The sequence below is a fragment of the Electrona antarctica genome, assembly GCF_951216825.1.
Source record: "Electrona antarctica genome assembly, chromosome: 16".
NCBI lineage: Eukaryota > Metazoa > Chordata > Actinopteri > Myctophiformes > Myctophidae > Electrona > Electrona antarctica.
The window spans coordinates 22,748,328-22,762,823 of NC_136797.1; the positions used below are offsets into that span (position 1 = coordinate 22,748,328).

A 14,496-nucleotide genomic window follows, 5' to 3' on the forward strand; every position below is an offset into this window, starting at 1 on the left:
TATTAATGACATAGTAAAATGTTGAAAATGAGTGGAATTCCCCTTTAAGTACCAGGTCTTATTACTTAACTTCAGACCTGGAGGCGTAGTCAATGCTGTTTGGCCACTCAGAATAGCCAAATGGCATTGATCACGCCTCCAGGTCTTAAGTTAAGTAATAAGACCTGGTACTTAAGACACGCATAATACTGCCCAAAGAGTGCTTAGTCACAGTTATTTTCACTTGATTGGTGATGGGTGTGGGCACCGCATTGACGCTCCATTATTGGTGGGAGCGCCTCTGTGGGTGGCCACCAGATCAGGTCACAAATACAGGTGTCTACCAGCTCACTCTTAGGATGCTTGAACTTGGAGGCAGGGTGAGCTGGGAGCGATACTTTTTGTTGACCGCACTCGCACTTTATTGATGTTTTGGTTCATTCACTTTTGTTTGCTCACTGTTTAGATTTGGATTCTTTGCACATATTTATTATATATATATATGTATTTATTTAAATTGTATTGTAATATTTGGTGCACTGAACTATATATAAACATTTTAAACTTATGAGCTCGTTTGGACATGAATCATTTTATCATTGTTTGTGGCGCGTCATTACATATTGTTTTAGCTCCCAGGTTTAGCCTGCTGCCGGCATGAGTAATTCAAAGGGAATTCTTATCAGCCACAACAGTGCCAATTTAGACATTTAGCAGACGCTTAATCCAGAACGTAAGTTGCAACATGGTTAACATGAGCTACTGTAAGAAATCAAATCAGTCTAAACAGTATAATATAAAATAAATATATATATATATAATATGTACGTTAAAACTATACAGGATCTGTCTACATTACATTTTAGCCTTTCCATAGAAGCCTGCAAGGTCGTCAAGGATAGGGCAAGTGCGGGATCCGCTCGTAATTCTGACGGCGCGTTAGTCCGACAACGCGGCTTTGCGTGCAGTTAGGGTTGGGGACAGGGCTAGTAATGGGGTGAGTCGGACCAACATACCATCGGAATAATAATGATACTAGACTGGAACCAACCGATGCTTTCTATGGCATAGGCAGCTCCCGGCAGGATCCGCCGGGAGAAACTAGACACAGCTGCAGGACATGAGACTAATTATTTAGAGCGACAGAGAGAGAGAGAGAGGTGTGTGTGTGTGTGTGTGTGTGTGTGTGTGTGTGTGTGTGTGTGTGTGTGTGTGTGTGTGTGTGTGTGTGTGTGTGTGTGTGTGTGTGTGTGTGTGTGTGTGTGTGTGTGTGTGTGTGTGTGTGTGTGTGTGTGTACGTGTCTGCGTCAATTTAACAAAGGTGCAGACGATCAGAAATCAGCAGAGAGAGACCGACTCGGCCCCAGACTTTTTTTTTCTCCCTGGAAATAAAAACGTCTGGGTTTCCGAGGCTATGGCAAGTGTTACAGGGCTAAGGTGGAGTCTGAAGAGGTGAGGCTAGTTGTACATGTGTATACTATTGTATACTGTTCATTATTTATGGTCATTCTCAGTCTGTACACGGACAAATACAACACTGGCATATTAGGAGTCCAACTAGTGCCAGTGGTTCTCAAATGTTATAGTTAACAAGGACCCCCTTAACCCATTCTGGGCGGGATCCTGTTTGGTGTTTTAACTAAGCATTATGTTATGCTTTAGCTATTGAAAAATAGCAGATCTACAAGCTCATAGCGCGCCACCGAGTGGCGCGCTACGAGCTTACGGTCTGCTATTTTAGATGCGGCACAAATCTTTGAATATATATTCTTTCAGAACGAACGTTTTCTTTATTTCGAATGGGTTAACTGTGAGAGAGGACCATTCCATTTCAACACTCTCAGAGTTACAGACCTCATTCAGGGCTATAGCTCTTTGTGCTTCCGGGAGAATATTATTGTCGGCTCATTTTGTGCATGTCCACATTTTGACCAAAACGTCCACCCCAATTAAAGCCAGCATGGCGATGGAACCCCTGCGAGGCGAGTCTCACCTGTATGAGGCGCCCCTGCTCCGTCTGCAGGGTGTTGAGGTCCTGCCCCAGGCTGCCCTGGCCGCGGCGCAGAGACTCGTAGTCCATCTTCAGCTGGCCGGCGTGCGCCGACAGCTTGGCCACCTCCTCGGCCAGGCTGACCAGCAGCGCGCGGTCCTGGCCCTTCACCGACTTCAGGTCCGAGTCGTGGTCGGTCAGCGAGTGCAGCAGCGACGTCTGCACGCCCTCCAGGCGCAGGAAGTTGCCGTTGTAGTCGGGGCAGTTGGGGTCGATGAAGATGTTGATGCGCGAGCCGTCGCCACGCTCCACCGTGACCAGGGCGTTGGCCTCGTCCTGGTGGGTGGAGACGTGCGGCGGGCCGTCGGACATGCGCGGCGCCTGGTAGTGGTTCATGAAGAGGATGGTGCCCGTCACGGTCACCGCCAGCAGCACGGCCACGAACAGCAGGATGGTGCACAGCAGGTAACTGCAGCTCATCCTCTGTAGAGAGGGAGAGAGAGAGAGAGAGAGAGAGAGAGAGAGAGAGAAGGCAAGGTAATTTTATTTATATAGCACCTTTCATACACAAGGCAATTCAAAGTGCTTTACAGAATAAAAACAAATGCAGAGTGCAACAGTGCACTTCAAAAATGAACAAAGATAGACACAATAGACACAATTAAATACTGTAAGATAAAGGAGCGAGCGAGCGAGAAGAACGAACAATTGTTTTAGTAGAATAGAGGAGAAAACATCTCGACTAAAAGTTCTCGGAATCAATGTAATGTTTCCAATTTCTCTCATGGGCTTTTCACAATCATGCAAAGTGACTGACTATCTAGAAATTCATTTTCCATCAGAGGCAAGTGGGCAGGTAGGGAGGCGTGGGCAATCAGACAGGCTGATCGAGCGTCAAGCAGCCGCACTCCCGTGAAACCGTCGCGTTTGTGCTCGCTACACGCACGCACGCACACGAGAGCTCGATTGCGTGCCGTTTTTCTTCTTCTACACAGCGCCCTGGACAATGATGTGACACAGCTAAAGAAAGGCGCAGATCCCGTGGCGCTCGTCATATCATTTGGCTTAACATTTTACAGATCAGCCGGTTCACACAGAAAGTTCCATCAATAAATATAACAGAAAAATAACACTTTTCTCATTCTCTCTGCAGTATAGCTCCGAGTACCCCCAAGGACACATACCCCCTGGTCCATAAACAAATCCATATCTGTCAGCAACAAAATGTCACTCTCTCAAAACGCCTTACGAATGTAAGGCATAATTAAGGCACTTCCATCTAAACGGGCACATTTCCATTAGCATATGCTGCAGTGAAGGGTGATCGGCAGGAGGCCAGCCATAAGCTCACCCCTTCAGACGGAGAGAGAGGAGAATGACAACAATAGCAACAACAACAACAACAACAAAGATAGAGGGAACAATTAGTGCGGTATAAGATCCACAAAACATGCATGGGAGAAGAACGGGATCGAAAACGAATGAACAAAATGGATCCAAAGAAGACAGAGAGAGAGATAGAAATCTAATAAGTGCCATAATGTCGTTAAACATGTGCTATAAAAAGGCCTTTATGATCCAGCGTCATATTGCTGCTCACGCCCAGGAGGGAGAATCAATGGAAAGGAGCCAGCGATATGGCCTATACCTATATACAGTACATGATTAACGGCACCTTGGTCTCTCTGCCTGCATCCTCCTCCAAATGAATGGGCCGTGCTGCCGTTTCCCCCAATGGATGATGCACACTATGATAGAGTGCATGAGCAGCATCTCTGCGTGCGTGCGTGCGTGCGTGCGTGCGCAATATAAATGCTTGTGGCCATAAAATGTTTATTTTTTCATACCGCACCACATTGTGAGCTTGTACGATAGTTGTTTTTTAAAAAGCAGATGTATATGAATTGGACACGAATGATTGATATGCAAATTGACTGCAAAAGCGCATAGTGAACCGTGTTAATAGACAGCTAATGGTCTGCTTTATGGAAGAGTTTAATAGCTATACTTTAATCTCAGGGATATCAATCGTGTATTTCCAGAGCTATTATCCATCGTGTTTACCCATGTGCTGTGGACAGATGATCAGAGGATGTTGCGCATGTGTCAGCCACTATGCATATTTAATACATCTCTATCGGTGTCTGTCTGTCTTCAAACAGTTAAAGGACCACTTGTTCACTTTTCAACCTATCTTCATATAATAGGTCCTCACAAATAATCATGATAAAAATGGCACAGTTCAAAAACCCGTCCACCAGTGACATCATCATTGGGCAGATTTTTTTTTTAAACGAGATTTTCTTTTTACAAAAATGTTTAGATTTGTATTATCGTGAGAACGATGGTTTCCATTTCCGCATCGCAACTTTTCAGGACTAGAATGCCTGCAGCTTCTATTAGCTTGGTTTCCCCCTCGATGATGTCACTGGTGGACGGGTTTCTGAACTGCCCACAGCCCTCCTATGAGACACAGACAGAGTAGGAAAACATTGTGCCATTTCATCATGATTATTAGTGACGACCTATTTTATGAAGATAGGTTGAAAAGTGGTGAAGTGGTCCTTTAATTTAAATCAAAAGTGCTTTTATAATCCGTTTCTGAAAGCCTTAATGATCTATGTCCACAATGCAACTTTTTTTATTGAATAAAATGTAATTCAGTCCAATCCGTATAATATGGTAAAGTAGGCTTTTTTTTTTTACTCAAGTCAAAAATGTGAGTATATGATTTCCACCACTGCTATTTAAACCCTGTGGTTTGTTGCCTGGGGTTCATCATGCACACACTCTGCTCTATTGCGTCTGACAGCATACAATGTGACTGTGTGTGCAGACAGTAGCACTACTCTAGGGGGGACATGGTCGGGGTTGGACAAGCAAACGGCACTGCATCGCTGACTATATGCGCGTCAGTTGAAAAGAAAAAAATCTGTCACTTGTTATCCCATTTTGACCTGAGATCAGATTCTAAAAATGTCTTCTACATCCTGACAGTTTTCTGAAAAAGTTTCTATATGTCAGTCGTTCTTCGATTTTTCAAAAAAAGCAGACCTACAAGCTCGTAGCGCGCCACTCGGTGGCGCGCTATGAGCTTGTAGATCTGCTATTTTTCAACAGCTAAAGCATAACATAATGCTAACGCCAAAAGGGGTTCCCGCCCAAAATGGGTCATGCTCCATCATCACGAAAACCGTCCAAGCGTTCACATCTGCAGGGGCGAGAATGGAGGGAGAGAAGAGAAAAAAAAAAGAATAAAATAAAAATAAGATGAGGGGGATCCGTGTAGAGAACGCCTCGTAGGCACCGGAGATATGACAGATACAGTGTGTCGTGCATGGCTGTCGGGTCGGGAAACCTCGCATGTCCAAATCTGTTACATTTCAGGATTCACAATTTTCAAAATAGCTGCTATACTTTTGATGCTTTGGTGTGTTACGCTGCTGAAGTATAACCGATTTAGGACGGGAACGAAACTGCGTCACCTTATAGCTTTTAACCACTTTTTTAACCATTATTTTTAAACTGCAGCTGTTGATAAATAGCAGATCTACAAGCTCGTAGCGCGGCACCGAGTCCCGCGCAACAAGCTCGTAGATCTGCTATTTGAAAATGTGGCACAGATCTTTGAATATGATCTTCTTTCACAATTCACAGTGAACATTTTGAACTCATGCCTTTTGCTTCTGCATGGGAGGTCCCTGGAACAAACATATTCTCAGATGGGGGAACGCGGCAATATACATATAATTCTGGGGGTCCTTGACATGAAAAAGGTTGCGAGCAGCATCACCGATATAGAAACATAGATTAGATTAGATTAGATTAGATTCAATTTATTGTCACTGCACATAGTATACAAATACTTTGACAATGAAGTGAATAGTGGCGTCCAGCCAGAGTGCAATACAGTAATGCAGTAATGGAAATAAATACACTTGTATAGGTTTTTAAGAAAACTGTTTTAGAAGCTTAGAAGACGTTACTCTATAAGCCATATCTCAAAAACTAGTGGGTCAAACTGCACAACCAATATGTCAATTTGAAGCTATGATTCCCTGACATGATAAAAACAAAAATGAAAAAAATCCAATGGCAGTCCTTCGATCAAATCTAGTCACATTTGTTTAGAATCGACGTCAGGTCTAAATGGGATAATCAAGTAGGGCGTTCAATTTATGAAAACAAAGAATACAGAAAGTTAGAATATGGAGATTGTAACTCTGCGTGACAGTACTTGTACAGCGAAGTAGGGCATGCATTTAGGGGGAAGAAAAGCATTAAAACATTGAAATATGGAGAGAAGGATTCTAGCCGACAGCAACACTATTTCATTAGACTCACATTAGTTAATCCATTTAGGCCTGAAATTTTAAAAAAATGACTTTTTTTAAATGTATTTTTTCTGAAAAACCTCATGTTTCTATGTCAGTGGTTCTCAATATTTCATGTCAAGGACCCCAAAATTATATGTAATTGGCCGCCGACCCCACATCTGAAAATATGTTGTTCCAGGGGACCTCTCCAGAAGCAAAGATTTGAGTTAAAAACTGAAACTCTGAAAGAATATTCAAAGATTTGAGACCTACAAGCTCATAGCGCGCCACTCGGTGGCGCGCTATGAGCTTGTAGATCTGCTATTTTTCAATAGCTAAAGCATAACAGAATGCTTGAAACACCAAAAGGGGTTCCCGCCCAAAATGGGTTAATAACTATGAATATTAGATAGCTGGAATCTGTGCAGCTTTGAAACATTTAGGGCCCCATTATTATGCACGGCAATTAATTTCACAGTCGGAAATAGCTTGAAGATTAAAACGGAACGAGAAGTGAACAGTGAGTGACAAAAGGTTGAAGCCCCGTGTAATTGTACCGAATGTGTGTGTGTGTGTGTGTGTGTGTGTGTGTGTGTGTGTGTGTGTGTGTGTGTGTGTGTGTGTGTGTGTGTGTGTGCTGTATTTGCATGCGCTCGTCAATTAGCCAATATGAAAGTGTGTCTGTTTGCACCCAGCAGTGTGCACAGACGTCACACCATTCCTATTTTAATCCCTATACAGCACGTTTCTGGTTTTAATTGCCACCGACAGACCGACAGACCGACAGACCGACCGACCGACAGACCGACAGACAGACAGACAGACCGACAGACCGACAGACCGACAGACCGACAGACCGACAGACCGACAGACCGACAGACAGACAGACCGCAGTAGTGGGTAAAAAAAAGGAACAGTCAATCCACAGTGGATAGATATTGAGAAATATTACAATCTATGCCCGGTGAGGATTTTTATAAATGGACGGTAAATCTATAGGGTAAAGAAGGGAATATGGTTAATCTAGCAACTGCTGTTTATTTAACAGTGATTTGTTGCCATAGCAGGTCTTCAAAGCAGTGGGTCGCAAACCAGTAGTTTGCGGACCACCAGTGGTCCCTGAGGAGGTTCCAGGTGGTCCCCTGCTAAATTGACGGAGAGTTGGTAACCAAATGGACCCTTATTAGATATTTTACTCTTGTGTAAAATTAAACATTTGGTTTTATGTTACGCTCAACATCTGCATCGGGCCTATTTAATTTCTAAGAAGTCTATCAACGTTTGCCTTATCTCTCCTACAACATCAATAAAGCATGGAATTATGTTCAAACTCTTATCCACGCAACAATAACAACATATTCTTTAGTTTTTGGTCTGAGGGGCTAAATCTCATCTCATCAGCCTCGTCTGTGGCTCAAAAGCAGAATAAATAATGGGCCTTGATATGAAAAGGGTTGAAAACCACTGCTCTAAAGTGAGAAACCCAGTTGGTTCACATGGCCGTTTCCATTTACACATTTTGGACTGAGGCCGATTCTAAAAACGCCTTCTAAATCCTGACCTAAGTTTTCTGAAAAACTTCAAATATTGATATAGCAGCATCACAAAATTTGAATTTTTGAATACTGTACATACTGTACAGAACCCCAAAGGGGGTTCTCGCCCAGAAGGGTTAAAACACCAAAGGGGGTTCCCACCCAGAAGGGTTAAAACACCAAAGGGGGTTCCCGTCCAGAAGGGTTAAAACACCAAAGGGGGTTCCCGTCCAGAAGGGTTAAAACACCAAAGGGGGTTCCCGCCCAGAAGGGTTAACACACCAAAGGGGGTTCCCACCCAGAAGGGTTAAAACACCAAAGGGGGTTCCCACCCAGAAGGGTTAAAACACCAAAGGGGGTTCCCGCCCAGAAGGGTTAACACACCAAAGGGGGTTCCCACCCAGAAGGGTTAAAACACCAAAGGGGGTTCCCGCCCAGAAGGGTTAAAACACCAAAGGGGGTTCCCACCCAGAAGGGTTAAAACACCAAAGGGGGTTCCCACCCAGAAGGGTTAAAACACCAAAGGGGGTTCCCGTCCAGAAGGGTTAAAACACCAAAGGGGGTTCCCACCCAGAAGGGTTAAAACACCAAAGGGGGTTCCCACCCAGAAGGGTTAAAACACCAAAGGGGGTTCCCACCCAGAAGGGTTAAAACACCAAAGGGGGTTCCCGTCCAGAAGGGTTAAAACACCAAAGGGGGTTCCCACCCAGAAGGGTTAAAACACCAAAGGGGGTTCCCACCCAGAAGGGTTAAAACACCAAAGGGGGTTCCCACGCAGAAGGGTTAAAACACCAAAGGGGGTTCCCACCCAGAAGGGTTAAAACACCAAAGGGGGTTCCCGTCCAGAAGGGTTAAAACACCAAAGGGGGTTCCCACCCAGAAGGGTTAAAACACCAAAGGGGGTTCCCACCCAGAAGGGTTAAAACACCAAAGGGGGTTCCCACGCAGAAGGGTTAAAACACCAAAGGGGGTTCCCGCCCAGAAGGGTTAAAACACCAAAGGGGGTTCCCACCCAGAAGGGTTAAAACACCAAAGGGGGTTCCCACCCAGAAGGGTTAAAACACCAAAGGGGGTTCCCGTCCAGAAGGGTTAAAACACCAAAGGGGGTTCCCACCCAGAAGGGTTAAAACACCAAAGGGGGTTCCCACCCAGAAGGGTTAAAACACCAAAGGGGGTTCCCGCCCAGAAGGGTTAAAACACCAAAGGGGGTTCCCGTCCAGAAGGGTTAAAACACCAAAGGGGGTTCCCGCCCAGAAGGGTTAAAACACCAAAGGGGGTTCCCACCCAGAAGGGTTAAAACACCAAAGGGGGTTCCCACCCAGAAGGGTTAAAACACCAAAGGGGGTTCCCGTCCAGAAGGGTTAAAACACCAAAGGGGGTTCCCACCCAGAAGGGTTAAAACACCAAAGGGGGTTCCCACCCAGAAGGGTTAAAACACCAAAGGGGGTTCCCACCCAGAAGGGTTAAAACACCAAAGGGGGTTCCCGTCCAGAAGGGTTAAAACACCAAAGGGGGTTCCCACCCAGAAGGGTTAAAACACCAAAGGGGGTTCCCACCCAGAAGGGTTAAAACACCAAAGGGGGTTCCCACGCAGAAGGGTTAAAACACCAAAGGGGGTTCCCACCCAGAAGGGTTAAAACACCAAAGGGGGTTCCCGTCCAGAAGGGTTAAAACACCAAAGGGGGTTCCCACCCAGAAGGGTTAAAACACCAAAGGGGGTTCCCACCCAGAAGGGTTAAAACACCAAAGGGGGTTCCCACGCAGAAGGGTTAAAACACCAAAGGGGGTTCCCGCCCAGAAGGGTTAAAACACCAAAGGGGGTTCCCACCCAGAAGGGTTAAAACACCAAAGGGGGTTCCCACCCAGAAGGGTTAAAACACCAAAGGGGGTTCCCACCCAGAAGGGTTAAAACACCAAAGGGGGTTCCCGTCCAGAAGGGTTAAAACACCAAAGGGGGTTCCCGTCCAGAAGGGTTAAAACACCAAAGGGGGTTCCCACCCAGAAGGGTTAAAACACCAAAGGGGGTTCCCACCCAGAAGGGTTAAAACACCAAAGGGGGTTCCCACGCAGAAGGGTTAAAACACCAAAGGGGGTTCCCGTCCAGAAGGGTTAAAACACCAAAGGGGGTTCCCGTCCAGAAGGGTTAAAACACCAAAGGGGGTTCCCACCCAGAAGGGTTAAAACACCAAAGGGGGTTCCCACCCAGAAGGGTTAAAACACCAAAGGGGGTTCCCACGCAGAAGGGTTAAAACACCAAAGGGGGTTCCCGCCCAGAAGGGTTAAAACACCAAAGGGGGTTCCCACCCAGAAGGGTTAAAACACCAAAGGGGGTTCCCACCCAGAAGGGTTAAAACACCAAAGGGGGTTCCCGTCCAGAAGGGTTAAAACACCAAAGGGGGTTCCCACCCAGAAGGGTTAAAACACCAAAGGGGGTTCCCACCCAGAAGGGTTAAAACACCAAAGGGGGTTCCCACCCAGAAGGGTTAAAACACCAAAGGGGGTTCCCACCCAGAAGGGTTAAAACACCAAAGGGGGTTGCCACCCAGAAGGGTTAAAACATCAAAGGGGGTTCCCGCCCAGAAGGGTTAAAACACCAAAGGGGGTTCCCGTCCAGAAGGGTTAACACACCAAAGGGGGTTCCCGCCCAGAAGGGTTAAAACACCAAAGGGGGTTCCCGCCCAGAAGGGTTAAAACACCAAAGGGGGTTCCCACCCAGAAGGGTTAAAACACCAAAGGGGGTTCCCACCCAGAAGGGTTAAAACACCAAAGGGGGTTCCCGCCCAGAAGGGTTAACACAACAAAGGGGGTTCCCGCCCAGAAGGGTTAAAACACCAAAGGGGGTTCCCACCCAGAAGGGTTAAAACACCAAAGGGGGTTCCCACCCAGAAGGGTTAAAACACCAAAGGGGGTTCCCGTCCAGAAGGGTTAAAACACCAAAGGGGGTTCCCACCCAGAAGGGTTAAAACACCAAAGGGGGTTCCCACCCAGAAGGGTTAAAACACCAAAGGGGGTTCCCACCCAGAAGGGTTAAAACACCAAAGGGGGTTCCCACCCAGAAGGGTTAAAACACCAAAGGGGGTTCCCACCCAGAAGGGTTAAAACACCAAAGGGGGTTGCCACCCAGAAGGGTTAAAACATCAAAGGGGGTTCCCGCCCAGAAGGGTTAAAACACCAAAGGGGGTTCCCGTCCAGAAGGGTTAACACACCAAAGGGGGTTCCCGCCCAGAAGGGTTAAAACACCAAAGGGGGTTCCCCCCCAGAAGGGTTAAAACACCAAAGGGGGTTCCCGCCCAGAAGGGTTAAAACACCAAAGGGGGTTCCCACCCAGAAGGGTTAAAACACCAAAGGGGGTTCCCACCCAGAAGGGTTAAAACACCAAAGGGGGTTCCCGCCCAGAAGGGTTAACACAACAAAGGGGGTTCCCGCCCAGAAGGGTTAAAACACCAAAGGGGGTTCCCGCCCAGAAGGGTTAACACACCAAAGGGGGTTCCCGCCCAGAAGGGTTAAAACACCAAAGGGGGTTCCCGCCCAGAAGGGTTAAAACACCAAAGGGGGTTCCCACCCAGAAGGGTTAAAACACCAAAGGGGGTTCCCGCCCAGAAGGGTTAAAACACCAAAGGGGGTTCCCGCCCAGAAGGGTTAAAACACCAAAGGGGGTTCCCGCCCAGAAGGGTTAAAACACCAAAGGGGGTTCCCGCCCAGAAGGGTTAAAACACCAAAGGGGGTTCCCGCCCAGAAGGGTTAAAACACCAAAGGGGGTTCCCGCCCAGAAGGGTTAAAACACCAAAGGGGGTTCCCACCCAGAAGGGTTAAAACACCAAAGGGGGTTCCCGCCCAGAAGGGTTAAAACACCAAAGGGGGTTCCCACCCAGAAGGGTTAAAACACCAAAGGGGGTTCCCACCCAGAAGGGTTAAAACACCAAAGGGGGTTCCCGCCCAGAAGGGTTAAAACACCAAAGGGGGTTCCCGCCCAGAAGGGTTAAAACACCAAAGGGGGTTCCCGCCCAGAAGGGTTAAAACACCAAAGGGGGTTCCCGCCCAGAAGGGTTAAAACACCAAAGGGGGTTCCCGCCCATAAGGGTTACAACATCAAAGGGGGTTCCCGCCCCGGAAGGGTTAAAACACCAAAGGGGGTTCCCGCCCAGAAGGGTTAAAACATCAAAGGGGGTTCCCGCCCAGAAGGGTTAACACACCAAAGGGGGTTCCCGCCCAGAAGGGTTAAAACATCAAAGGGGGTTCCCGCCCAGAATGGGGTAAACAAAAAAGCAGGCACACAGATCTAGTTCAAATGTGATTATTTTGGGGCGGGTCGCGACCTGAAAAGGTTGAGAACCACTGCACTGTGGGATGTCCATTCTCAACGTCAGGTCCGGGAGCCTCTATGGGTTCCAACTTCCAAATGGACCCTATAGCTTGCGGGTCCATTCACCCATTTTGGGCGGGAATACCCTTTTGGTGTTAGCATTATGTTATGCTTTAGCTATTGAAAAATAGCAGATCTACAAGCTCATAGCGTGCCACCTAGTGGCGCGCTACAAGCTTGTAGGTCTGCTATTTTTGAAAAATCGAAGAACGACTGACATAGAAACATAGCTTTTTCAGAAAACTGTCAGGATGTAGAAGACATTTTTTAGAATCTGATCTCAGGTCAAAATGGGTACAGTACACCCTCAGGAGTTAAATTAGCCCCGGGATCTTATACAGCATGCAGGTCCAAGATATTGAAGTTCCTCATTAAGTGTCTTGCTCAAGGACACATCGACACCAAGCCCGGAAAGGAGCCTGGGATCGAAACAGGAAGCGTTCTGATTGCAAAGTATGACCGCTTGACCTCCAGAGCCAATGCCATTCCTAGAGCATTATCACACATACTGTATACTAACCTCAGAGAAACTCCCACGATCTCCGACAAAACCGTGTGTGCACACGCACACGCACACGCACACACCCTTCAATGGAGCCCAGAGGAAGAGAGCCTGGGGGCAGACTGCAGTGACAGTGATTCTATGTACACCAGAGGTGAAATGAGTCCAGAACATAGAGGCCCAGCTAGCCAGCCAGCCAGACCAATGAGTAAAAAAGTAATCACAGAAGTAATCCAAAACGTTTTTGACTTGAGAGCTACTTTCAAAATGACCAGCTCAACATGATCTACCCACCAAAAACATAATACCATTGCTGAAAATGGCTTTGGAATAGCGGCGCTGGCATTACATTTAAGACAAATGCACGTGGAATGGGAAAGGGGAGAAATGAAATAGGTATTTTTTTTTGTATTTCATATGTAATCTCACATTTTTGCGCAGCAACACTCTTGAAAACAAAGTATTGCATTGACCCTTTTTTATGTCAGTCAAACAATCAAGTAAACTTAATTCAAAAATTGTTTTTAGATTTAAATTAAATATTCTTTAGGGGCATGTCATGTGATCTACCTGCACAGCCATTGTGATTTACTGGTAGATCGCGATCTACCTTTTGGGCACCCCTGGTGTAGATCGTCTGTTTTCCAAAAATCAAATATCCACAAAGGTATCAAAAGGCAATGCATTGCTCAAAAAGGGGGAAGAAAAATATATATATTCCTCACCCAACCTTCCTTTGTCCAAAAGCTCTGACTTTTACGACCCAAACACTCTGTGGTTTATCAATTTGTGATTCTGGTTTAGTGTTGACCTTAAAAGAGTCTCTTTGACAAACAACCTCCAAACACTCATTTTGATTCCTAAAATGGAACCCTCCCCCCAGCCTCACTTCCTGTACTTTTATAGATGTTCCTGGTACCTCACTTCCTGGAACTATTGCTAACATGCTTTCCCCCACAGCTCCCCCTATATGAATAACCTTGTCAACAGAAAACGAATCACATATTCAACTAATTTCGTTGTACACGCCACAACGATGTAATGCAAGTTTATTTAGTATAGCCTACAAATGAAATAAAATAAAAACATGCATTTCCATCAAATTACCTCATCAAGGCAATTAGACAAAGACCACATATACCAGTAATCTAAAACAGATTGAGGGTCCTTATGTAGCCTCGCAGTGGCCAGACACAAATCTGCCGGTGCAAAAAATAAAAAATAAAATAAAACCCTTGGCAGATAACGTGTGATATTACTATGGCCAAGCCAGGCTCGTCCTTGTGGGGGTCCACATGTACTGTATGCAGCAAAAGTAATAAACAAAGCATCATTTTAACCACTATATCCATATGTTTGCTATATCAAAAAATGGTACACACAGCACGTCACTTTGTGACTTCTCTTCTGGGGGGGCCCTGGAACTAAACATTTTCAGATGGGGGGGGGGGCCCTGCAGTCAAATATAAATATCAATTTCTGGGTCCTTGACGTGAAAATGTTTGAGTATACCGACTGACTTGTATACTGTATGATTTCCTGTCTCCTTTTCTCTCACTTGATATGTAGACATCGACTGCATCATAAAACCCTTTCGTGCATGTCAAGCGGTGTTTTTATGGCGAGCCGAGTGCCGGTTGAATGATTGCATTTTGAGTGTGTGACTGTGGGCGTGTTTGCCCGTGGGGTGTGCAGTGTGTGCATAATATTCAGCGTTGTATAGAAAGCATCTGTGTGTGTGTGTGTGTGTGTGTGTGTGTGTGTGTGTGTGTGTGTGTGTGTGTGTGTGTGTGTGTGTGTGTGTGTGTGTG

The 14,496-nt window shown here is 46.2% G+C and overlaps 1 protein-coding gene across 1 annotated transcript in view; it reads right to left on the bottom strand.

Annotated features, from left to right (window-relative positions):
* The window catches only part of fibcd1b (fibrinogen C domain containing 1b), a gene marked incomplete at both ends in the record, with an annotated part of 343,932 nt that overhangs the window by 226,374 nt on the left and 103,062 nt on the right, over window positions 1-14,496 (bottom strand). The window contains one exon of the mRNA XM_079524855.1: window positions 1,973-2,452. Within this exon, the coding sequence (XP_079380981.1) occupies window positions 1,973-2,452 (480 nt within the window). The remainder of the gene's footprint in view (window positions 1-1,972; window positions 2,453-14,496) is intronic.